A 25,276-nucleotide genomic window follows, 5' to 3' on the forward strand; every position below is an offset into this window, starting at 1 on the left:
GAGTGGGGTCACGAACCAAGGAGTGTGGTGGAGGCACACCTTCATTGCAGCCTTACCAAGAGAACTGGAGGGGCTGAGGTGGGAAGGGACCTCTGCAGGTCATCTGGTCCAACCCCCCTGCTCAAGCAGGGCTACCAAAAGCCAGTTGGCCAGGGCTGCGGCCAGGCAGCTTTTGAATATTTCAAATATTAATGGCTCCGCTGTGCCCAGACATCTCTGCTGTCCACTGTGGGCTTTAAGCATTGGCAAACAGTAATTAAAAAAGGCCTTGAGCATGGAAGTGCGTTAAGCAGGGAATGACACATAAACTTACTTAGCACTTGCATCCGTTCCTAATCTGTCTGCCAGGTGAATTGCCTTTTCACTTCTTCCTTCGCATCAGCCTTTTATCCTCTGACAACTGAGGAAATCACATCTTTAGAGACCAAAATGGAGTTGGAGGAGAGCCATGCTGGTTGCGGTAAACTGTAATAAAAGCCATGTGTTGTTGATGGCATTTTGGGCCTTAAACCTGGTCTGAGGGAAATAATTGAATTTGCTTTGCGCTGGGACTCACTTGCTGTGCCCTGGGAGGCATCAGCGTTGTCTTGAGAGGACAGAAGACATCTCTAGCAAAGCTGGTGTTGGAAAAAGTGCTGGATTTGTTGTTTTTTTTTAGAAAAATAGTGTTCCTCTGAATGTTGCTTTAATGTGACACTGACAAAGCAGCTGGGGTGGGATTCATTTGAGTAAAAACCTGCAATTTGGCAGGAGTTTTTGGACATAGTGTTAACTTCCTGGTTGTGAGGGAAGGCGAAATGGACCTCAGCCTGGGGTCAGCTTCCAAAACCGCCTCCCTGGCAACATCCTCCTCCCCACCCCAACCATATGGGGATCCAACATGAATTTGACGCGTTTCAACTGCTTGTGTCTTCAGCCACGAGAAGGGCTTGTGCCAGGGAAGCAGCCCTGTTCTCCAACCCGGGGTCAGATTGCCCATCAGTGGACATCCCACACCTCCCTGCAGCCCAGACAGCAGCTCCCTCAAACCATCTCCCTTCCCAGCCTCGCAGCCTGAGCTCAGCGCAGGTTTCTCTTGGGGGTGGCATCTCTGAGACCCTGAGCCAGGGAAACCCCAGAGAGATACTGCAGCATGAGATGTGGCTGCTCAAAGTGAGGTCTTGGCATGGGAGGGAAGGGGTAACTCATGCCGGGTTCCCACCACTACAGCTGGCTCCAGGACTGTGCCTGGCATCTCCACCTGGGTCTTGTCTTCCCCAGTGTGTCCTCACCTGGAAATCCCTCAGGTATGAGCCTGGCTTGGGAGCCAGTGGTGGTAGGCTTGGGAGCAATTCAGTCACCTACATGAGTGTTAGGAGGTCTTGGACATCCACGTGGGGCTGGGAGACACCATGTCTGTGGGACTGAGGGAAAGCCTGTGTCTTTCTCACTTAGCCCTGGGATATCCTCAGGGGCTCCAGACACATCCATGGGAATCTGAGCTGTGGACGGGGGTGAGACCACAAACACAGACGTCTTGTCCAGCACTGTCCCACCACTGCAGCCACCACGGTGGCCTTGTGGTGCTTGTTCTCACGTGCTTGAAGAGCCTGAGCAGCCCTTGTGCCCCGGGAAAGCAGGACTGGGGAACGTCCCATCCGGACAAGGACATGCATAATGTCTCGCTGTGCTCCCAGCAACCTCCACCTCTTCCCCTTGTGGTTCTCACGGAGCCATTTCCCTGCGGTTCCCCAGCCTGGCTGTGGGCCCCTCCCAAAATCCCACGTGGGTCTTGCCACTTCTACCTCCCACAACACAACCAGACAAGCCACACAGTCGGGTTTTTAAAATGGGGCCTTTCTCCATTTTATTTCGCCCAATAAAAATCCTTCACAGTCAGGTAGAGATAGGAGAGTGAGAGATACGTATACATATAGATCTTCATATATATTTATATATATACATACCTCTGTACAGATATATATATATATTCACTGTAGAAAATCGCAAAGGCAGTAGCTCTTCACATCTTGATAAACCAATGGAAACATACAACAGACTAGCAGTAGTTTGGGAAGTGTGGGATAGTTTTAACGAGAATTTCCGAAACGGATACACCTTTGCTGTACAAAAATCCCAGAATGCTGCGTTTTATCTCTTTCTTTTTCAACCTCTTGTGTTTAAATACACTGACCAGAGGCAGAGTCAAGACAACAGTGTCTGGAAGTGACCGGTGGACAGGAGAGACACCCAACCTTACGGAGTTCTTTTTTAAATATTTTATTTTTTAAGTATATATATATATATGTGTGTATATATATATATATATATAATTTTTTTAAGTTTTTTTATTTTATTTTTTGCAAAGTCTCATTAAACGCAGTTCAGGGAACCAGCAACAGTCAACGCAGAAACGAAACAGTAACGCAGTCGAGTTCAGAACACTTCTGGTTTGAATTCACAGTAAGAGCAGAGAGAGACCGAGGCATCAAGAAACGAACAAGAGGAAAGAAAGCACAAGTCTGGGACTGAATTTACAGTCGGGTAGGTCCAAAATGTTGGACGAAGGGTCTAATGCAGAGGTCCTACACACAGACACAGCCTGCAGCTCACCTGGCGGTGGAGCGGCGGCGGAGAGCTCTGGCCGCTCCTCCGCGGGGCTTTTATTGCTGGTGAAATCAGACAGCAGGCTTGCTCGGGGGCGCCGGCTGGCCCAACCTGACGTTCTCCCATAGGGGAGCTGGGTTTTGGGGGGGACACCTATTGATCTGCTGGAGAACAGACGCAGAAGACAGGCAACTAAGCAACGTGCATCGATTTCGGATGAGGAAACCCTCACAAGCGTACTGCCCGGTGCAAGGCAAAGACCAAGAGGGATTCCTCTCGGCTCACAGCGTTTACCAGGTCCGAGTGAGTGCAAACGAAGACACCTTGGAGGAGCTCCAGCCCTGGGCTGGGCTCTGCGGGGACACCGCTGCATGGAAAGGGACTGCATAGACACATTGGCCGGTTGTGCAGCATTTTTTTTGCACCGGTGGTGGAACACTTCTGCACCGGTGATGGAGCTCTGCCTGTGCACGTTTTGCTCCCTTCGGCCACTGGAAGGGAACCCACATGCAACCCATGGGGGAAAGGCGACCTTCTGCTCTGAGAGGGCTCCTAGGACAGCCTGGCTTTCAGGAACGGCAGAGCCAGCGCCATGGTCTCCCACTGGTGTCTAGCTGTCACTGAATGTGACTCAGTGAGCTCAGATGCCCCAGGGGACCCAGCGTCTCCCATGTGGGTGAGCTAATGGAGAAGACCTGCTGCAGGGACCCAGTAACAGTCATGGGATGGGCACAGAGGGGGATGGACCGCACCTCCTGGGACCCAGACTGGTGGCCTGCTGGATATGGGCAGCTTCAGGCTCTCTGGGCGAATGGGTATCGCCAAGCTCAAACTGTTGGTTATTTGGAGCCAGACTGGACGTCTCATCCCTTTCTGAAGGAGGAGAGCCCAGGGCTGGAGCTATGAAGGTATTCAAGGGAACATTGGCTTGCCTGCAGGTATCAGAGTTGGGAATAGTCCCTTTTAAATCTCTCTAGAAAAACCTATTGCTTTGAGACAGAAAGCAAAAACTTTCTGCCTGAGAAAACAGATCTGTAAAAGAGCCATGAAAACACAACCCTGTGGTTGTCCCAGGCTCCAGACCTGACACAATCCCCTTCATTGGGAGAACCAGGAAGCAGGCTTCTCCTGGAAATGCAGAGGCTCATTTCTGGTGTTTCTGACAGTTGCACTGCCAGCATGGAAAATCCTATTGGGAAGCCAACATCTGCAAACAGCTGGATGTGATCACAACCCCTTGGTACACAGGGAACCAGGTGGCATGGGTGCTGAGTGCCCCTACACACCAGGGATACTCATACACCCCTCACATCCTAGTCTTTCCAGAGGGTGGAAGGACCAGGGAAGCCCCAGAGCTGGCTGACTGTGGTGGTGGGATGGTGTGAAACCCCATGCAGTCATCTCAAGTGACTGCAAGCCATGGGGTTGTCCTTCAGCAAAAAGCAAGATTGCTTATGGAGATAAAGCATGGCTGATCTATCTGACATGGGAATGACGGAGAGAAGAAAATCAGTAGTCTAGAAAGCTCCTCTGAGGGCAGGGTCAGGACATGTCACTCTCAGTGGGGGCTTTGGGCTTCAGCTCCAGCTTGGTCAGACATATCTGTCAGAGTACTGGGAGAGGCACTGACTACTCCTAGGACGGTGTGGGTGGTGATGATCTAAAAGAAGGCAGGGTAGTCTGGAGAGCTGGGACAGAGGAGAAGCAGGACACAGGCAACATGATGAACAGATCTTTAGCAGGGGGTCTTGATGAAAAGTAACTCTAGAAAGTGGCTTTCAAGGCTTAGGCTGAAAGGTTGGGTTAGAATAACGGCAACTTGGACCCACTCCCATCCAGGGCAGAAGTGAGGACTGTCACTGCACATCATCAGGATTTCATGGTCTTGATAGGAATGGAGCAGAGAAGGCTTAGCACATTTCAGGTACAGAGGCATGGTGAAGGGGTGGTACGTGCTCAAGGCCCAGACCCACCTGAGCACCATCCACAGGACCACTGTGGGCAGGGGAGCACAGATGTCCCACTGTACCATGCTTCACTTGCCAAGGCTGGCACCAGGTTCAGGAGCCTTCATGGAGCTAAGGTAGGCAGAGATGCCTTCAGCACCCCAAGCACGAGAGGCAAAGACCAAGGTGCCTTCACCTCGGAAGATGGTTCCGTGGTAAGGAGGGTGCTGAGGATGTCCTGTGGTGAGCTGGGGAGAGGACGCCAAAGAGGCAGCCAGCAGGACCACCAGCTCTCAGGATACACATTTTTCCTGGCCAGTTCACACTGAGCCAGAACAAGCCCTTCACTGGACCCTGTAGCAACATCTGCTGCTAAAGTAGAGGAGACCTGTGGCCCTGAAGACAAGTGTAGTGGCTTGGCATGCATCCTCTCTTCTTCCCAAGAAAAAAGGGGAGTTGCATCTGTCCATTATACCTCCTGGGAACAGCCCCTGGTCCACACTCTCCCTGAGCAATGCATGGAGCTAGTTGGCACAGCCATGGAGGATACTGGTCTAACCAACTGGAGACAATCAACTCTACCAAGAACTCTTTTCTACGCTGTCCTGTCTAGCACAGGAGAGGCTCCTCATGGCCTTGCACGTGTTCCCAGGTGGGACACAGGGAAATCCAAGCCCTGACTGTCCCCTGCCAGCTCTTGTTCCCCCTTCCCTGTCCACACTGGCCTCATCACTACCCAGGAAAGCCAGGAGGCAGCTCCAAGCGTGCATCCCTTCAGAGATCTTTGGTCATGTTGCTTTTGAGCTTACTGTCTTGAGCAAGCTATAAAGTGCCACTGTGAGGGGCAGGAGTGGGGTGGGTTGGTCCTTTCCATGGGCAGAGCTCATGGGCAGCAGGACCGAAGGGGGACACTGCTGGGAGCCACTGTCTGCAAGGGGTTTTGGGGGGACACAAGGAGAGGCAGAGGGAACTACAGTGCAGCCTTAACCAGAGGACAATTGCAAATCCTGGCTCAGGATGACAGCAAACATTGAAGCAGGACGGAGGGACACCAGGCTGCTCTGTCAGAGCCAGTCCCAAGTGGATTGCCTTCCTGGGAGGTGCCAAACACCCACCATTTCCACTGCAGCCAGTGAAAGCTCAGGGCATGCTGAGCATTCTCCATGTAGCGCTCAGCGCCCGAACGCAGCATCTGCTGCTACTATCAGTCCCGCTTACCAATATAGAAGCCACAGAGCTTTCTTGTCTCTTCATTTAATCATTGTATATACAGAGCTGGGCTGTTATTTACATCCAAGTACACTTGTCTCCGTATAACGTAGCAGCATAAGAGCAACAGTTAGATTCCTATTTTGAGTGCGGAAACCCGGAGGTGATCTCCCTCCAGCGTGACGCCAGCGACAGCAAGAACAGTGCAGCCGGCTGTCACAAGACAGTGGCAGAAGCTAAGTGGGACTGTGTGAAGCACAACAACGTGCGATGGTTGCGGTGTTCACACCCAGGGTGAGACAGGAGTGCTGACAGCATGAAGGGAACTAGCCCAGCTGGGTCAGCATCTTACAGCAACAGCTACCAACCTCAAAATGATGGTGGAGCAAAGCAACCCCACTTGCAGCAAGTGGTAAGAGGGGCTGCTTAGACCTTCTCTGGCACCAGGATAGCCTGCTTAGACCAAATCCTCAATGATGGAATTTGCTGGAGCTGTTCAGTGTCCTCAGTTTGCTCATATAATAACCATATGGACATGCCTGGAACATGACTCAGTTGCCTGCACATGGGTGAAGTGCCACTAGAGATGCTCCAGATCTTCCCACCGCTGGCCTGGCTCTCCCATAGGTCATGGATCACGTTGGCCAGCCCCATGTATCAGGTATCTCATAGCATTTCTAATGTCCCTGGACCCCATGTGTGGGCAACTGACCTGAGACCCTTGTCACCACAGCTTTTGCTGTTGACCAAAGGCAAATTAGAGATGACTTCTTGTTTCAGTGGAGAGACTAACCATGTGCAAGATTTTGAGGGCAGTACTTGGAGAATTACACGTGAGCCAGTACATCACACTGAATCCCATCAGCTCGAGAGCTGGCTGAGCAAAGGTGGAGGAGACAGCTGAGTTATGGTCAAGGCCAAACTCTGGGGTGAGTTTCATGGGACAGAAACATTTTATTGGCCCTGCCTGAGACTCCAAGAGACAAGATGTCAGCTTCCTTGGCCATTTCCAGGATATGTCATCAAAATGCCAGTCTGGCACCCCTTGGCTATCTCGCTTCAAGAGATAGACCCCAGATCCTCAATACACATCAAGTTTGTGAAGGGAGACTTCATCCAGTCAGTGGGTAAAAGTGTTAAGGTCTGGGAAGAGCAAGGTGAGCTCCCATCCGAGCCAGATCTGAGCACAAACAACAGGAACCCAGGTGTCCTACCATCATTTTGCTCCATCTCTGCTGAGCAAAGGGTAGTCACCTCCAAGAGAGACTGGTTGCCAGCATCTGGCCACACAGTGCTAGCACATGGGAGAGGACATGATGGGAAGCAGGGCATCCAGTTGTGGGGAAGATTCCTGAAGAGCAGGAATCTTTCATGGCAGTTTGTCTGGGGCACTTGCCAAAACCATCTGTATTTTATGTCGCCGTAGCATAGGGGAGTGCTTTCTGCAGGACAGCTGAGTGCTTGGGGTATGCCGGGCAAATCCCAAGAAACAGAAAACTGTCATCAGCAGCAGAGCATCTTAATAGGTGTCTGCAAGGCTCTCTGTCATCCAGGGAATGGCCACAATCGAGGTTGCTCAGATCTGGATCAAAACTCTAGATCAAAGTGGTGCAGTGAAGAAGAAGGTGGAGTGTACCTTTCCTCCTCCAAGGTGAAACATCTCTCCTTGCCGCTCCTGCTTCATCCCAAGGAGCTCTGCAGCCCCTGATGGATGCACTGTGAGGCCATTGAGTCCCCAGGTAGTCCAGCACCCCCCAGCAGTCAAACAAACCTGTATGCCTGCAGGTTTCACCAGGTCCATCAAGACAAACTCATTCCTGGCACCACTGCAAAAAAGATCTAGGAAAAAGATGACGTGGAGCAAACCTGGCACACTGGAGGGCTTGGCTGATTGCTGCTAACTGGATGCAGGTATGTGAAGAGGCCAGACAAGCCCCTGCTTCTCCTGCCTGTGGACTAGCAAGGAGCTCTGGTGAGAAGGTGTCCCGCAGGGTGATGCCGGTGTCCATTCCTCTTGAGCACTAACGCAGCGGGGGATTGCGGTGTACACCTCCTCAACAGCAGATCCTTGAAACTCAGTCACTCTGCATGTTCTTGAGCCACTGACTGAAATGCTGGTTTCTGTGATAGTTAGTGGGAAACCAACCTCACTGTCAGTGCCACAACAATGTTTGATCCCAACTTGAAGGTCAGACCTGGTGAGGGAGAGGGGGTGCTTTTGAGGAAGCAACGTGGAAAGTGAGTAGCTTCAGGGCTTTTGTTTGGAAGGTCTTCAGCCCCTTAGCACCCTGAGGTTCTTCACTGGTATGCAGATGAAATGCAATCTGGCCAGACTCTCCCTGGAGTCACCTCACAGGCATTCCCAGACATCCCAGTGGTTATTCTAGCATTGTTCTTCTTGCTGCTCCCTAGGACAAAGAGCCAAAATTCCCACTTGCGTTGATCTTTTGGCCACTGCCCAGTCAGTGCAAACTCCACTTTGCAACATTTTTTACTCTTTGCTATGGATCATGGTGAAAAAGTGTCCATGAAAGGGAGAGCCAGATCCACTTTCCCCACCTTTTAAAGCTGAATGCTGGTTTTTGATGCCTGCACCATTCTCAGTGACTGTGCATATAGGATGCGGTTATTATTCTGCCAGGGCATATGCATTTGCGTGATCTTAAGCCTTTTCCCTTCTTGTGGCTGCTTTCATGCTCAGAGTTAGCTGCTGAATATTTTCTTAAGCTAGGCCTGTGTTATCTCTGTCCCTGGAATATGTGATGCCACGTGGGATGGCTGTGGCTGCTGTTTGAAATGGCTGTACTGAAGGCTAATGCTCTCCCCGTTGTAATCTAGTGGTAATGCTGATATGTGCTCACTGCAACTCCTGAGTGAGGCTCGGATGCCATTTTTTATGTAGACCCAGGACCAAGAGAGTGCACCGAAGCATCATTCATTTGGGAATGGGGTAGCACAATTGCCCATTGTTGGGGCAAATTGCTAGTGCTTCAGTTTGCATAAACATCCCACAGGTTTGGAGGCTTCCCCAAACCTTGATTACACTGACTTTGGGAAGTAAGAGGGCTCTTGGAAAGGGAAATTAGCTTGGATTTCCAAGTTCTTTTCTTGCTGTAGCCAGCTTGAGTATATGGTAAGAATAGGGGGATGAAGTTTGAGGTGGATAGGTATTTCGGCTCCCAGGATCGGCCACAACCCAGGAGAGAAGTGGAAGTACAGAAGGAAACCACAAGAAAATGAAAACGCAGCATATGTCAAGCTCTGCTGAGCCTACAAAGAGGCTCCTGCTGGGCAATCATTCCTTGTTGGCTTATGTTACCAGGACAAGCTCATCCTGCTCCTCAAGGATGTCCTAACCTCTTGCAACCATGGTAGACGTGGGCTGGCAAGAGGGAGTCATCTGGTAGAGATATGTCTGGTTTCACTGAAATCAGTGGCCAACATCCCACTGACTTCACTAAGACCACCGTCTAGACAGGATACTTGATACAGAACAGTGAGTTTGCTCATGATCCCGAGAGCTTTGCTCCATTAGCCAATGTGGCTAAAAATGCTCTGAAAAAAACCCCACCTGCCACTTTGAACTGGTTTGCTGCACGTAAATGCTTGGAAAACCAAAGAAACCAAATACAGCCCTCCAAAACAACCAACCAACAAGGGGTGAATTGTAGGAGAGGAGATGGCGGCCTCTAGCAAAGTAACAGTCACGGCAGATTACAAAAGAGCCAATTGACCCTCACCAGCTTGACTAGGAAAAAACCCAAAAGAGATGTCGCATTATTGATAGAAAAACAACGCACATCCACAGTTATTTTACCTACAGAGCACAGAAGTATAGAGTAAGGGTGGTGAAGCTTGGTGTGAGCAGATTCACACCGCTCCTACGGTAGCGTATTATCCTTCGGAAGATCACTGGCTTGAGTAGGTAGTACATGCACAGCAATAAAAAACTTATGTTGTATTCTCTTGGTCCCACCTCAGATCTCGGTGGACTCTATTCGCTCGAGTCTGGAGGGAGTCCACGGTTTTTTCTCCTCAGTGTGTGGGGGGCTGGTGGCCTTCGTGTTCATCTCATTCACCTTGTGCTCCAGAAGCTGGTTCTTCTGGTACATCTCCACATAGTTCAGTTGCAGCTGCTTCTGGTACTTGATAACTTTCTCCTTCTCTTCTTGCCACGTGCGCCGCTCCTCCTCAAAGTCCATCACCTGCTGCTCCCGCTGCTGCCGTTCCAGCTTCAGCTCGGTCTGGAGCCGCTCTACCTCTTTCCGCAGTGTGTTGACACTGTCCTCGCTCTGCCGCTGCATCTTGGCTTCATCACTCTCGCAGGCCAACGGGTCCCGTAGCTTCTCACCAAGGTCCCCACCAAAAGGCCCTGGAGGTCCCATGCTGGCAAGTGTCCGCTTCAGGCCGGAGACCTCCTGCTCACAGTGGTTCAGTTTTTCCCTCAGCACCTGGACCTCACTCATCTTCCGCTGTAGCTCGCTCTCGCAGATCTCCAAGTTGACACTCTTGGAGCTGTAGGAGTCCTTCAGGGTGAGGATCTGCTCCTCCTTCTCCCGTAGGAAGTTCTTACCTTCCTTGAGCTGTGTCCGCAGTCCCACAATCTCATTCAGCTTCTGGGAGACATCTGCTTGGGAGTCCTTCAGCTGCTGCTTGAGCAGGGAGATCTCCCCTGCCTTCTGACACACCTGCAAGGAGAGCATCCGTGAGGCAGGAGGAACGCAGTGAGGAGCCACCACTGCTGCTTGTTGCCTGCACAGCCCATTAATGTCTCCATGGACTCCTGTTGGCAGCAGGCTCAGGTAATGGAGGGGACAGACAGCAACATTGCTCAAGGAATGAGCTCCAGCCTTCACCAGGACCCAGACCATGCCAAAGACCTAGAGGTTGTGCCCACATTTGTGGGCGAGATTTGGTGTTTTTTCTAGGCTCCAAGGGACCTGGTGCTGTTCCCAGCTGGAGCTGACCAAACAGCTAAGCTCAGTGCTGTGGTTCTCCCCAGTGGTGAGCAGACACTGCTTCCCTCCCTGTGTTCATCTTACTTACCTAACCACAAGCCTGTGGTGCTTGACGCCAAACCCTCTGCTCTCAGGAGGAGTTTTCCCACTGACCTCAAAGGGATCTGGACCTTGAACAAGCCTGAGACAGAAATATCTCAGACCCAGATACTACCCAGGCTCTCCCCAAGCACTGCGGGGGTAGGACAGGATGCAGAGACAGTAGATATTACTTACTTGTCTTATGATGCTTTCCTTCCCAAAGACTCCTGAAGAACCCAGTTGACTAAATTTTAGGGTTCACCTCACTGGGGACAGTCCAGGGACTGATAGCTATTTAATTCTTTTGGGGCAGGGCATGAAGAGTGGCAGCCTCTCTGCCAAAAATCAAGGAGAGAGCTGCAACCCACCCTTGCTGAAATGTGACTGTCCTTGGGCACCAGAGCTTCAGGTTTCATCCTGAGTGACTCAGGTCTCACTCGTGTGGTAGGGTACACAAGCCCCATGGAAATACCCTTGATGGAATGTGTATTTGCATTACGTAGATGTCACAATTCAGTATGACACTCCTCTGCACCTGCATAGTCCACCAAAGGTGATAGTTGCATGAATAGTTGGGGGTACTGGAAGTGAACCATAACAATGACCAAACCCTCATTTTCCCATGAACTGCATAGTTTTCAGGGCTCTGCACTGGCAGATCTGACCTGTCTACTGTGGATGATTGCAGAGGCACACAGACCCTACCTATGCTGGCAGGAGTCTGGGCTGGGGAGAGTCACCAAGGAACCATCAGTGATCAGAGAGGATAGGCATAATTAAAAATAAATTTGGTAGCCACCTGTAGACCAGGGTGTCCTATCCTCCTGAAGCTCCTGTCTCTTGTCACACACGAAATGCTTGTCCTTTCCTCCCTTCTGTTTTGCCTGCACTGTCCCTTGCTGCTCTGCTCCAGTTGGATCCATGCTCCTCACACAAACTCTTCTCTCCACTGCCTTCATTACAACCTCCACCTTTCTCTGCTATAGAGGACTTTCCCGGTGCATAATGTTGAACCAGATCTTGAAGCTCAGATATCAGGAGAGTCCAGAGCTCACTACAAATGGCTGAAGAGCTAGGAGATGTACCCAGTCACTTCCTACTGATAGCAGCTTTCCCCAGAGCTGACAACTGTGGTGGTTCCCCGTGCAGACCTAACTCTGTGAGTACCCACTTCCACACCAGCACTTGTCTGCAGCAGATGCAGAACTGTGTCACACTGGTTTAGCTGTAGTTAGAGGGGTGTAGTTACTGCCTAGCTAAAGAACTGCACAATTTACTGAAAGTGCTCTCCGTGGGCTAGCTCTTCCCAAAAGGCAGAGAAATACATGATGAAGAACAGCTTGGATAGGAATCAACTTACAGATTAAAATATTTAAATTTAGGCCTCTATTTGGGTGCTGTGGAGATCTGGGAAATACAGTCCATGGAGCCTGGAGAGCAAGTCAAAAAGTCAACAAGTGTAGGTGTCTACAAATTTTAGGTATCTTGATCCACAAGGTGAATCCCTGTGTTTACATTGATATCACTGTGTTTAGCTGTTGCAAACAGAACTATAGCAGTAAGCAAATAATCAAAAGCCCATCTGCAATTTTACTGCTGCAAAATCAGGGAACTTTCCAGACCTAACTTGTTAGAAGAAACAAAAGACCTGGGCAGAGCAGCTGGCCAAAGGAGGCATCATGTGGGGCAATGCAGCCTGCTTGTTCTGGGATGCAACATGCAGAGATTTTACAGCAAGCCTGTAGTAAGCTCTGCTGAACATCTGCAAATAGCACATTTCAGATCTTAATTAATCCCAGCTTCATTGACTTTTCACCAGGATTAGCAGAATAGGGTCTTCTTGATTCTAGAGCTACGTGTTGCCTCTGCGCTCTTAATACATTTAAAGTTTCTAGCCAGTCCATGGAAGGATTAAAATTCTTCACATGATCAAGCTGAAAAAAAATATGTTAGTACTGGCTATACAAACAGACTTTGATAAAATGTTCTAAAAATAGAAACAGTAGGAAAAAAATATGTAAGACTCAAAAGGAGAACTAGAAAGATGAATTTGCCTTTCAGCCTTTTAAGAGAGATAAACTTATTAGCAACTGAAAACAGTGTGTTACAATGGAAAGCATGAGGTAGACTTGGCTATCGGTATAATTCTTAGCTCACTTGCTTTATATCTTAAATAAAAAAGAAAATCAAATATTTGAAAAGCAGTTTCAAGGTTTGCCCAAACGCAAATGTTAGAAGAATTTAATTAAAATAGACTTAAACCCATTTTTGGTAGGCACAAATACCTGTACAGAAAGACCTGTATTCACTGAAACTGGATTCAAATGTCACACGTTGGAGTGACCTGACTGGGAAGCCAAATTATTAACTAGCATAGGAGGTATGCACAAAAATTTGCAAATTTAATGTTTTAAGTTTAATTCAAAACTACAGGCTTGGGACTCAGACAAATGAAGATGTGACTGAAGTGTCATCTGTTACCTGGAGGCCACTAACCCGTAGACATTGTCTGTGGGGTCCACTTACAACAAATGAAATGTATTTTGGGCTATCAGAGCCCACAATGAAAACCTCACTCAAGGTCTGTTACAACAAGGCTCTTACCTCCCACTTGGTCTCTTCAATCTTTGGGAGAAACTCAGCCTGTTCCTTCTTGAAAGCCACAAATTTCTTCTCCAGCTCCTCTCGTTGCTGGAGGAGTTGTCCCATATCATCTTGGAGTTTTTTTTTCTCTTGCTGGAGTTTGAAGATTTGGAGCTGCAAGGCCTGCTGAGCCCGCTGTGCCTTTTTGGACACCTGTTGCAATTTGTTGGCATAGTTTTGCCTCAAGTCCTCCATTTCCCTCTCCCAGATCTTCTGCTTCTCCTCGAATACTTGGAAGATGGCTGCCTCGCTTTTGTCCAAGTTCCTTCGCATCTGGAGGACCTCCTGCTCCTTCTCCCACAGGCGGTCTTCCAGGTCTTGGATGATGTCGTCTGTTGAAGGCGAGTGGAAAGGCATCGTTTCGTTGAGATGGTTCAGTCTGTTGAACGAAGAGGTGCTCTTGCTTGAAGACCGCCCGCTGTCTGAGGTAGATATCCCGTTGTATCCCACGATGTTCTTGTCCACGTAGGTTGTACCAATGCGGTTGATGTGGCTCGTGGAGGCACTCATTGGACCCACGTGCTGGCTGTAGCCTGTCCCGTACGTGGGCAGGCTTGTTAATGAGTTACGGCCTGAATCCGAAAGACCCCCCACTTGATTTGTAGTCCTGTTAAGGCTGCTCTTGTCGAGTCCACTTTTGGGTGCGGACGGGCTATTGCTGTTGGCATGGTTCAAGCTCTTTCTGTTCTCTGTCACCCCGTTGCTCTGCGGCGGGCAGAGGTTCTGCATGGAATGGAAGTTTTTAGGAACTACTGGTTTAAAGGCTGAGGGTCTAACTAAGGGCTCATTGCTCTGCAAAAGGAAAAAGGACCACGCATCAAACATAGCAGGAAGCTTGGTAACAACACACAAAAGAGACACATGAGCACAGGCTGGGGCTGATGGAGCTAAGATGACTTGGGCTAGCTCCATATTTCTCAGCTTTATTACGCTCTGGGCCACTTGGGATTTAACACGAGGGACCTGTGATCACTCATAGGGCAATACTTTGTCTTTCTTCACCCCAACTGAAAAAAAATAAAACTTGTCTCACCCCAAATCTGCTTGATTTTTCCCTAGAATACTCCTTGGTTCCTGTTAGTGTTCTTTGCAAGAAGGAGGGCTGCCACCTGCCTACTAGACTTGATCAAAACAATTCTTTGATTTTGGCAGATTATATTTTGAAGGACTTCTAGTGTTGAGGGTGCATTTCCCTTTTGCTGAAAACAGAATTGTACCCTTGGATTTGCAGCCATTCTGCCCCCGGAGCATCACATTTGCCCCCTGCCGTCAGTGATCACTTCCCTGTGTGGACATCATGTCCTGGTCATGCTCAGACAGGAATAAGTAGGAGCTGTGACCCCAGCAGCAACACCAGCCAAGGAACATGGTGAAGCTGCTCTGCATTTGAATGTTTGTGTTTCCTGTGGCTCTAAGCAGTGCTGGGAGGAGAATGGGCCGCAGCTGTAAAGGATTTAGAAAGGATTTTAAAACCTTGCACATTCCTTGTCCATGAATGCACCTACAGAAACAAAATTATCCTAAAAATGGGATTGAGTCTCCCCTTATGCGGGTTGGGCTTCAGGTGATAATTAACCAAGAGGAAGCCACCTTGTATTAGCAAAGATATTTTGAAAATGCCTTCCAAGTGAAAGAGAACGAGCCCTGGTAAGCACGCAAGGTTGGAGACCAAAAACCTGGCAGCTGGCGTGCAGGACTGAGATGGACAACAGGGGCCGGTGGATTAACAACCCAGGAGACAAGGCTACCAAACGCTGCAGAAATAATACTGCACAAGGCAGTGTCCCCATGACACAAATTACGGAAGTCGCTGGAGCGGAGCAGCAGGCGATATAAAACACCACTGGCTCTGGGGCTCTGCTCCTGTGTGCCTGGGAGGTGTTTGCTCCCTGAAGCTGATACGAGCTGTGAGGACTGGGCTTGGATGGGTGATAATGCCTACAGGGATAGTTCTCAAGCCTTGTCAACTTGTCCCACACAAGAAGCACTGGGATTTTGAACAGATGCTCATAGCATCTTTCAAGCAACACCTTTTGGTGGAAGTGGCCTGTTGGAGATTGCCTATAAATGACACAAAACATAGGAGTGCGACTCAGATGCTGGACCTACTGAAATGAGAAACAGCTCCAGCTCCTTCCCCATCAATCAGGGAGGTAGGCACAGCATCTTGTCTGGTTTGGAATAGACAGTGACTTGAATACAGGCTTAAATGAGCTGGAAACTTCGCTATGGAAGATCATGCTCTTGGGTCCTTAAGAACTGACCCCTTTGTTCAACCCCCTGAAAGTGATAAGAATTATATTATCTGTACATAAAAATGATGCCATCTACAAAGTAAGAATTAGACTATCTGTCTGGATTGCACCATTGCCCAAGGCTTCCTGATCTGTGTTTTCAGAGATGTGCCATGGCCATCACACTGTTTCAGGAGGTGGGGATTCTCACCTGGTCTAGTTTGCCGGAGATTGGCAATATCTTTGGTGGGTTACTGGGCTCTCGGTATTGTGGAGGAGGCGGCATGTTCTTCTCATTGTTGGTGGTCACATTCCCACAGATGTCCATCTTCACTTTCTCGTTCTTGCGCAGGTCGCCGTTGATGTAGAGAGAATTGGAGACTTTCTCCGACTTGTATGTCTTCTCCTCGCCAGAGTAGCGATTAGAGATCTCCCGCGTGGAGTACCCATTGCGAGACCCCTCCATCTGCCGTCCACTGCTCTGCGTCCGGGTCCCTACACTCTTCATGGCGAATTCTTGGTCATTGGCGACTCCGCTGCCTACGCTCCCCATGGTGTTCTGGGAGATGGGTTGGGGTGGCCGGCGAGCAAAACTGCGGAAGTTCTCGGGGATGGGGTAGGTCGAGTCACTAAGAATGGGCAGCGTCTCTAGTGTGGCCATGGCAGTGCAGAGGTGAGGTGGAGGCACAGGTCAGTGGCACTGGGAGAAGAAGGAAGAGGAAAGGACTGTTAAGGAGATGCCTTTTATCTACCATACCCTTTGCAGATCAGCATCGTGCAGAGATGAGCAAATCTCTCGGCTGGGTGACGCAAGGACAGAAGCTGTCATGTCTCAATATAGGTTATGGAGCAGACAATGGGGCTGTCCTCCTCTCCGTGACCCTTGGCCCGCCTTGGAGGAGCAGTGTGCACTGGTCCCCCAAATCCCACTCACTGCTATGCAAAATAGCTGCTTTTAAGCCTCTCAGCCCAACGGCTGGGTGCTTTCAGGGGAGGGGGGTTGCATGGGTTTTAATGGGCACAGCTCTACAGCATCGGTTGGACACAACCATTTGCAGTTCCCAAGCTTGAATTATTTCTATCACTTTTCTCAGGTTTGAACACGTTTGTGTGGCCATGGGGTTGGGAGGTTTCCAGCCCTGGTCCATCTGTAGGCTCAGACTTTTGCTCTCCCCAGTATATCCCGTAGCGATGATTCAACAGGGTTTAAGCAACACAATTTCCATCTCTTCCTTGGGAGTGTTGTCTCATGGACTTGGGCTTTTAAAAAGATGCTTTTGTCCATGTGTCATCCTAAATTTTCTTTTAAACCTTTATAAAAGGTTTAAGAACCTTTATAAAAGGTATAAAAAACCTCTTTAAACCTTTTAAACCCCTACTCCATTTTATTCTTACCTAGGCTGTGCCTTGGATTGGCCAAAACTAGGCCATGGGAAGTGGATAACATGCAGATAATGGTTTTAAAAGTTGTCTTTGACCAGGTCAAGGTCATTGGGACTAGCCCTCACATGTCTGGATGCTCTTCCTGAGCTCCATCACCATCACAAACCCCAGTCCTGCAATTTCAGCTCTGGCTTCATAGGCGCGCAGGCCTGTTCACATCCGTGTTTTGGGGAAATTCTGTAAATACTGGTGGTTGCATTGGTGCTGAATTTATTATCAGCTGAGGCAGTCAAGGTCCAGAGCTGCTGGTACTAAGAGATTTCACATGGGGATAATTTATAACTTCATAAAAGGCCTTTTGAAAGTCCCTTCTGAAGGTCCTAGCTGAAAATCAAGTTGTTTCTGCACTCTTGGACCCAGCAGTAATCTGGTCTGGTCTGCACTGCTCCACTACCACCCTGAGTGTGACAAAGCCTCTGCAGTCATGCCCCAGTGTGGACTGTGACTAAGGAAAAAAAAAACCCAAACCAACCATGGATTTATTTCTCTCAACAGAATTTCTTTAGTTACAGAAACCTATGGGTTTTCCCTGATGAGTGTGCCCATAAAATATGCGTGTTGGGGAAGCTGCTCTGTGTTGAACGGAGCTGGAGCAGAAGATGGAGATCTCGCAGAGAGTGGCTGCATTCCCCACAATTCCCATTCTATCTGCTTAGGTGTTAACTTGATCTCCTGTAATGCAATCAGCCCCCCAAAGGTGTAAAATCTTATTTAAGGAAATAAAAAGCCCCGCAACAAACTTTTTTTGGTTGCCTCTGAATAATGGTGAATTTGAACCCATACCAGCTAAGGAACTCACTACCTGAGGGAAGGGAGAAGATGCATTGGAAAGTTTGGGTGATTGCAGTGAATCCTGGGGTTTCTGTATTTGGGGAAAGACACAGCTCATTTCAGTCACTGGTGCATGAGTGTCCAGGTCTCTGAGGGGAGGTGTATATGTCCTCCCAGTGCCATTCCAAAAAATCTTGGGTCTTCCTGGAGTCCTGCCTCATATCGGCCAGCCTGTGCAGATGTCTCTGATACATTCAGACTGGACACAGCTGAACCAAGTCTGGAGCAGCACAGTCAATGTCATGTGTACAGCTGTAGACACTTAGCTGACCAGCGTCCACCCAACCCTACTGATTTCATAGGCTTGTTCCCCATGGGCCAGGAAGGCTGCTTTTATTTTGGTCCCAGGAGCCCTCAGTTCCAGGTTTCCTAGGATAAACCATCCTGGCAGCGTGGGGACTAAAGCAGAATTTAGAGGGAGTGGGAGATGCAGGTTTCCCCCTGGATAAAAGAGGGATAACAAAAGTGATGCCCTTTGAAGAGAGGTTCAGTGATCAGGGGGCTCAGGCAGGGCCAGCAGGTAGGGCAGATGGAGAAAACCCCCATTTCAGTGGGATTTCTCCTATTCTTGGAGTAGGGATGTTAAATCAGCCCTTCCCGAATAAAGCAGGAGAGAGATGGGTTTATTTCCCTGGAGAGCTAGCTTAGGTCTAGAGCTCGGCTCCCATGTGGCGTCTTGCTATTTGCACTAATAATGGAATGGAAAAGAAAAATTAAAAAGGTTAAAGCAGGGTCTGTGCTGTTCGACTTCGCTTTTATTAAATTGCATTTCTAGAGGCTTCTGCCAGGCACACTGTCTGTAGCCGCCTCTTTTTTTTCAGTGTCCGGATCTTCTCATAGAATGATGCCCTGTCTAAAATGTGGCCTGAGTGTCAGGCTGGCAGACAGACCTGGCAAACTGCTCTGCCAAAGGGAGAGGACACAGAGCTGATACCTACAGTGAGCTGGCAGAGCTCCTCTGGGGCAGAGCAGGGTATGGTGGTGGTCACAGAGGAAAAAGTGGTTTAAGGAGGTGCTCTGGTGAAAGCCACCATCCCAGTTGAACTCTTGTTGAGGCGTGAAGGAGCCTTTGTGTCCTGAGACACACCAGATGTGTCCCATCATGGACAGGGAACAAAACAGCTGCAAGGCAGAGGAGAACATGTCTGGTGGTGTAACCTTCTCCATCCCCTTGCACATCACCCCACCCAAGGAAGGTCCCCAGGGGACTTGCCCCACTGAGCCACCAGCAATACAAAGTGATGAGTATTAGGTGGTCATTTTATAGTCACTGCTAATAACCTTCCTGCAGCTTGCACCTCTGTCCCCCAACAGAGATGTCTCCATGTCACACACTGGTTGAGGTCTAAAGGCTGAGCGGTGAACAAATATCACACAAGCATTGCATGATGTGGCATGGGGACCCACTACAATCAAAACACACAAATGTTTATCAGTCATAAGTAATAAAACATCCACCATCTGAGAAGTGTCCAGGTCTGGTCACGCATCTGGCATGCAGCATTTGCACATGTCTCTCTCCAACACATTGATCAGGACTTAAAGGCTCACGACCCCATTGCACCCTCAAGACACTTTCCAAAGAGCAACACAATAAACAAGTTCATGAGCGCACAATGCCCAGGGATTAATCTAGGTGTGTGCTGGCCACCTGGAGACTTGGTTGAGCTGTGGAGCGATGAGGAGGGATGGAGACTGCCCGTCTGAAGCTACACTCAACCCATGGTGCTTTTGGATTTTATTAGTCAAGGGAAGACGTTTTGTTCTGCTAATTTAGGAATTACCCGCCTTTCAGTGACTTTGGGATCTTTATATGCTCTATCTTTTTTTATGGGCCACCAGCCACCACAGGAGGGATGTGCTGGAAGGTCTCAACTCCAGACAAGGGAAAGGCAATGGCTGTATCGCCTCCATGCAGTCCTCCCTGGCCCTGTTCAGCCAGCTGAGGAGAAATCCAGGTTACCTTTTCCTCGCTGGGTAAATTCCACAGTGACATTTGCACATTTACATTGACTTTGTGAGGGCAAGATAAGGTCACTGGAAAGTTTGTTCCTTCCAAAAAAAAAAAAAAAAAAAGGCCAACACAACAACAAGCAGGGAGGAAGGCATGTATACTTAGCCCAGTGAGAGCCACAGCCTGGGCAGAGACGTGGCAGTGACCTCCAGGACACCCCTGGGAGCTGCTCAGTGCTGTGGCATCTCCGTCATTGGTCTTCACCAGCAGAGTATTGCAGCCTTCCTCTGCCCTTGGGGACCTCCTGCATCCCGGGCAGTGTTTTGCACATCAAGCAGGCTTCTGCTTAGGGCCATGTCCCGAGCCCACTGGGATGTTGGGCTGGTGTTTCTGCTCGATACCAGCAACCCAAAAGCAAGGGGGGCTTCAGCTGCCTTCTCAGGATGTGTGATCAAAGCAGCATCACAGAGCCAGACTGTGAAAACGGACCTTTTTCCATGTTTATTTTTTTTCCTCCTAGCTGGGAATCAGCCAAGAAAATATTCTGGAAAAAATGGTTATTAGCTTATGTTTACTGTAAACCCGGGATCTGATAAACAGAGCATACGGACAAGCATTACACATATGTTATTAAGGAGATTCCAGAAGTGCCAACAGATCCCTGACAGTACAGCTTTGTTTGCCAAAAAGGGCCATTTTTTCGAGAACAACGGCTCTCACTTCTGTGTCTTTTGGCCAGCTCCAGTTCTCAGTCAGGTTTTACCCGAGTCATTCCTCAGGTGAACTGTGAAATAAAGTTTTGAGTACAGTGAGGTAAAGAATAATCCTGCCAGGCTACAGTGTAGAGCTGGAGGGTCTTTTTCCCTCCTTCCAGGTTTGGAGGAATGCAAGGTTAAAAACTTCCCTGGGGCATTTCTCCTCCTTAAATCTCATAACCACCTCCCTGCCACGGGAACATGAACTAAAATTGGGTTTACGGGTGATTGCCAATGAGAGGAACAAGGATGCTGAGCCTGGCAGTCCATGAACACAGTAGGGCTGAGGAAAGCTGAACTGGCTTGCCTTCACCAGCGTTTCGCTCCCAACTCTGTCCCTTAGAAGGAAAGAGAAGTCACCTCTGAGCACAGCTGGGCTTGGAGAAGACCCACGAGCCACGGCAGAGGGGTGAAAGTGGCTTCCTCTACCCTCTGGTGGTGTAGAGAGGCTACAGAGAGGCAGAAAACCAAAGCAGGAGTTTTAGGCGACCTGCCAGCCACTGCCCTTTCCAGATGTTACGTCCCATCTGCAGTGGTGAGGAAGCACCAGAACCACCTCACTCTTCTTCTGCACCAGGCTCTCAAGAAGACACCAGGTCCATCCCACCTCCCAAGAAGGACCAGCTCTACCCAAATCACTCCCAAGTGACATCCATCTGTCTGTCCACCACAGCAGCCACCACCTCCGAGTGTCAACACTCAGCCTTGGCCGAGCTCCAATTGCCCAGAGCCATGTTGTTACAGCAGGAACCCAAGTGAAGGGACTTTTGGCAGACACAAAGGGGGAAATGGGAACCCTCCCAGAAAAAAATGCTGAGCTAATTTCCCATTTCCCAGTATTACTGTGTCAATAAAAGCTGAAAAGGGTTTCTTTGTCTGCCTGGATTGATTCAAAGCACCCTTCCTGATAGGCATCTCCACGCCAGCACCGTACCTAGGAAGAGTCTGGTGTCTTATCAGTACAGCCAGCCGCCTCTCTGGCCAGGGATACCAGGACTTCACACAACAGCGCAGGTCCCCACCATCTTTGTGTTGCATGACCTCCCCATCCCATCCAACCACGGTGGCCCCTTGGCCTTTCCTCCAGCAGCCCTGCCTTGGAGTCAGCAATATTTTTATGCCTTGTGCAGAAAACCTGGGGTAAGATTTCCTTTTCCCGAGCTGTGGTGGTGGGTAAACTCTTCACGGCCACCTCTTACCAAGGTTTCCTACCATGCCTGCAGCTCTGGGGGACCCCTAGATGCTATTGTAATTATAATAATCTGTAAAACAACTCCTGCGCCTTCACACTTGCTTTACCCAAATGAGTTAGCAAATGCCTTCCAGTTAGACAGAAGACAAATTGCTTTCAGATAAGCAGATGAATGGTTAACTAAGCCTAGATTATGAAGGCCTGGCTCTGTTTCTGCCTGAGTAGGTTAATTGTTAACACTCTAGTAACAAAGGCCTTTGGGAGACATACCTAGGCACCGTGCCATGCGAGAAGGAAATCAATCACTGGTCTCGAGCAGAGCGAGCTCCAGCAAACAGCCCGAAAGCAAGGCAGTGCCTTGGCACACGCACCATCCCAGGCATGTGGTCCTGGCAGGACGGGCAGCAAAGGCATCTGAAGGTCAAAAATTCCACCCCCCCACCAATTACGGTAACAGGTGTGCCTGTGACCTTCAATAGTTGGGTTTGTTTGCGTCTGTTTTAATGAGCAAGCAATTACCGACACAATGAAAACATGCATATTTTTTTTTTTTTTGGGGGGGGTAGGACCTACACCTGCACTGTGTTTAGAGCTCAGGTGGCTCTCCAGTTTGTTGGCAACCGTGCCAGGGAGCTGGTATGTCTGGAGGAAAGAAGTCATCACATCCTGGTGTGGTGGAGCAAGTTAGAACTGGAGTTAATAAGGGTGTAAAAAATATTTCCTGTGGTCCTTTCAGCTTCTTCCAGAAAGATATATGGAGAGGGAAGGGAAGACCAGTAATGGATTAATGGCAAGAAGACAGCAGACCCTGTAGGAAGCAAAACCACCTGTGTCTGGTGAAGCATTAACAAGCCCTGGAGAAAAAACACCACTGAAATCCAAGGCCTTCAGTCAGACTGGGACGATATATCCATGGGAGGTGTTTGAGTCTGGATCTCAGCAATGCTACTGGCACCTCAAAGGTTGTTGCTTGGGTTGGTGTGGACATCCTGTGTTCCCATGAGGCAGTTCTAGCAGTGATGGTGAGACGGGAGCCCACCTCCTGCTCCCTGCCCGGGCTGGGGAGGGTGGATGTGGGCACAGGGGAGAACCACTGCAGTGCTGGAGGGGATCAGATGGACCTGCCTCTCTTCTCATTGCTCCCATCTTGCCCTGCAAAATGTGCTGCTTGCCTTACTTCCTGCAAGTACCACCTTGCACCTCCAAGAAGGTTTTTCTCTTCCTAACAGGTGGTTGCAGACACAACTTGCAGTCACATCCCTCTTCTTCCCTAGGCTGAGCAAACAGCCCTCAGCCTCTCTGTGCACATCACATCCTCCAAAAAGACCATTCAGCTACTGCTGTGCCTCCTCTGTGTCATGGGCCGTCACGAGTTATCTTCTTATGACCCAAAACTGGCCAAGAGCACCTCCAAAAGGTTCAATTCAAGAGGCAGGGACACCACTGCTCCCCTCCCACCCAGCTCCAGTGCGTCACCACCTCCTTTTCTTCTACACCCTTCTCAAGTTGCCTCGGTTTGAACAGGGGAACAGAATGAGCTTTTCCCATCTCTCACAGGCATTTTTTCCAGCCCTCAAGTAATTCTTGTGGCTCTTTTCTGCACCTCCTCCAACTCTTTTCCCCCCCACCCCCAACATCCTGGCTTGGTGGCTGCCAGGTTTTCCACCACCGCTGAAATACGGCACGAAGGCACTTGAACCTGTCTGCAAAAACATTCAAATGTCAGGCTTTTCAGCCACAAGCTTTTTCCACAACCAAAATCCAGACGATGTCAGACGAACAACTCCCACTGCTTCCCTAGGACACAGACCTCCCTTTTCCCATTTACCCCTACTGAAGGAAATAGGAGCTTTGCGATGGGGAGCTCTTCCCCCAATTCAGGGCCAAAAAGCAAACTTGGGAAGGTAGGTTGGAGGGTCAAGGAGTGCCAAATTCTTGTAGCCACCTTCAGGCACCTCTTTGGCCATGGGGTTGCTGTGTGTTTGCACATCTTGCATCCATCTGTGCAAAGGCTTTACAATTACTGCTGGGCTACAAAGAGAGGGACAAGCTCTCCAACAACACCTGATCCCTCAGTGCAAGGGCAGGCTCCAGACTCCAGCAGGACACTGCCCAGCATCTCCTAGGGCACAGCTGAGCTGCGCTTTGAGCCTCAGCCCCTTTGGCACCATGAGGGGTGTAGGGCTTTTGGACCAAGTCACTGCAAACCTGTGCCATAAAACCCACCCAGGCCGGAGAATTCCCATCGTTACGTTTTAAGGAGGTTTTGAAAGAAGCTCCCGGCTGCAATGAGCAGGGCAATGGTGTGTAGTGAATGCAGCAGTCCTGCTCGGAATATCTCAATATTTGCTTTTGTTAATGCAAATGTTAATGTCGAGAAGGGCTGATTTGCTAGGGCCATTCTCCGTCGGGATACATCGATGCTGCTCGGCTGCCCTACATCTCCGCTCAGGGCTTTTAGGACGGTGTTGATTAGGAGCTACATGATACTTAAGCTCTGGCGCTGGTTTTGCACGCAAAAATGAGTGGAAAGTTGTTTTCTCTCCCCAAGACCCTGTGGTTTGAGAAAACGCTGCAGTTTTTCCCTTGGAGCCAGGCAAATCCCCTGGGAAACAGCAGGAATTGTGGCCCATAACCAGGTTTCCATCAAGTCCCTCCTGTAGGAGGGATCCCATCCGGATCTGCTGCTTGTCGGTTCTCTCCATGGCCTGATCCAGCTCACAAGTCTGTCAGAAAGTCAATCCAAACCAGCAAGCAGTTTGCTGCTGCGTTGGCAGCTTCCAGCCAGTTCACTGAGGACTTAGGCCAGGACCAAAGAGCCTGTAGGGGAATAGAGTGTGGGCAGGAGCAAAACCCACCAGAAGGGTGTTTTGGAGACCTCAACAAGGACCAGCTCCTGACTGCAGCCCAGGGTGTTTTGCAGAGACCTTTGTGGCTTTGCGCCCCGAGGATTGGGTGTTTAGCTAGAAGCAAGGAAGGCATGAATTCAGAAAGCAAAGCAACACCAAAGCCATCCTAGATGCCTTCTCCTGGGAGCAACCTCCATGTGTCCTAAGGCTATTTCCTATCACATTATGTCGCAGGCATGCAACTGCAGAAATCCATCCTGAAGCTCTGTGCTACAATTCCAGCTTGTGAGTCCTGCCGAGGAACATCCAGTTTGGGAAGATAGGGACCATCCTGTCCCTCTGTGTCCCCCCGCTTTCCAACGACACCTCCTGTCCCAGCATCCGAGAGCACTGGGAGTCCGCACAGGCACCCGCAGCATCCTCAGGATAACTGGGCCCAGTTAAAAGCCATCAGCCCCCCCAGTACATGGCTCTGTCTGAGATGTGAGGACCGTGCTTTGCTTTTTTCTCCTGCAAATGGAGCACCATTGGGGTGGGGGTGACAGGATTCGGGGCAGGGAGGTCCCCTTTTCAGGGGCTGTACTTTCTTGGGCTG

The 25,276-nt window shown here is 49.7% G+C and overlaps 1 protein-coding gene across 5 annotated transcripts in view; it reads right to left on the minus strand.

Moving 5' to 3' along the window:
- Nucleotides 1-1,752: 1,752 nt before the first annotated feature.
- LZTS3 (leucine zipper tumor suppressor family member 3) overlaps nt 1,753-25,276 on the minus strand; it is a 55,816-nt gene continuing 32,292 nt past the window's right edge. For 3 of the 5 annotated variants that reach the window (XM_054203324.1, XM_054203325.1, XM_054203323.1), the window contains exons 2-4: nt 15,869-16,357; nt 13,385-14,215; nt 1,756-10,429 (exon numbers count right to left, since the gene is read on the minus strand). In XM_054203324.1, the coding sequence (XP_054059299.1) occupies nt 9,719-10,429; nt 13,385-14,215; nt 15,869-16,318 (1,992 nt within the window). In that variant the 5' untranslated portion in view covers nt 16,319-16,357 and the 3' untranslated portion in view covers nt 1,756-9,718. Of the gene's footprint in view, nt 10,430-13,384; nt 14,216-15,868; nt 16,358-21,000; nt 21,033-25,276 lie in introns of those variants that run through there. The other 2 variants (XM_054203326.1, XM_054203327.1) reach the window with 2 other exon arrangements.

Source organism: Rissa tridactyla, chromosome 5 (assembly GCF_028500815.1).
Source record: "Rissa tridactyla isolate bRisTri1 chromosome 5, bRisTri1.patW.cur.20221130, whole genome shotgun sequence".
NCBI lineage: Eukaryota > Metazoa > Chordata > Aves > Charadriiformes > Laridae > Rissa > Rissa tridactyla.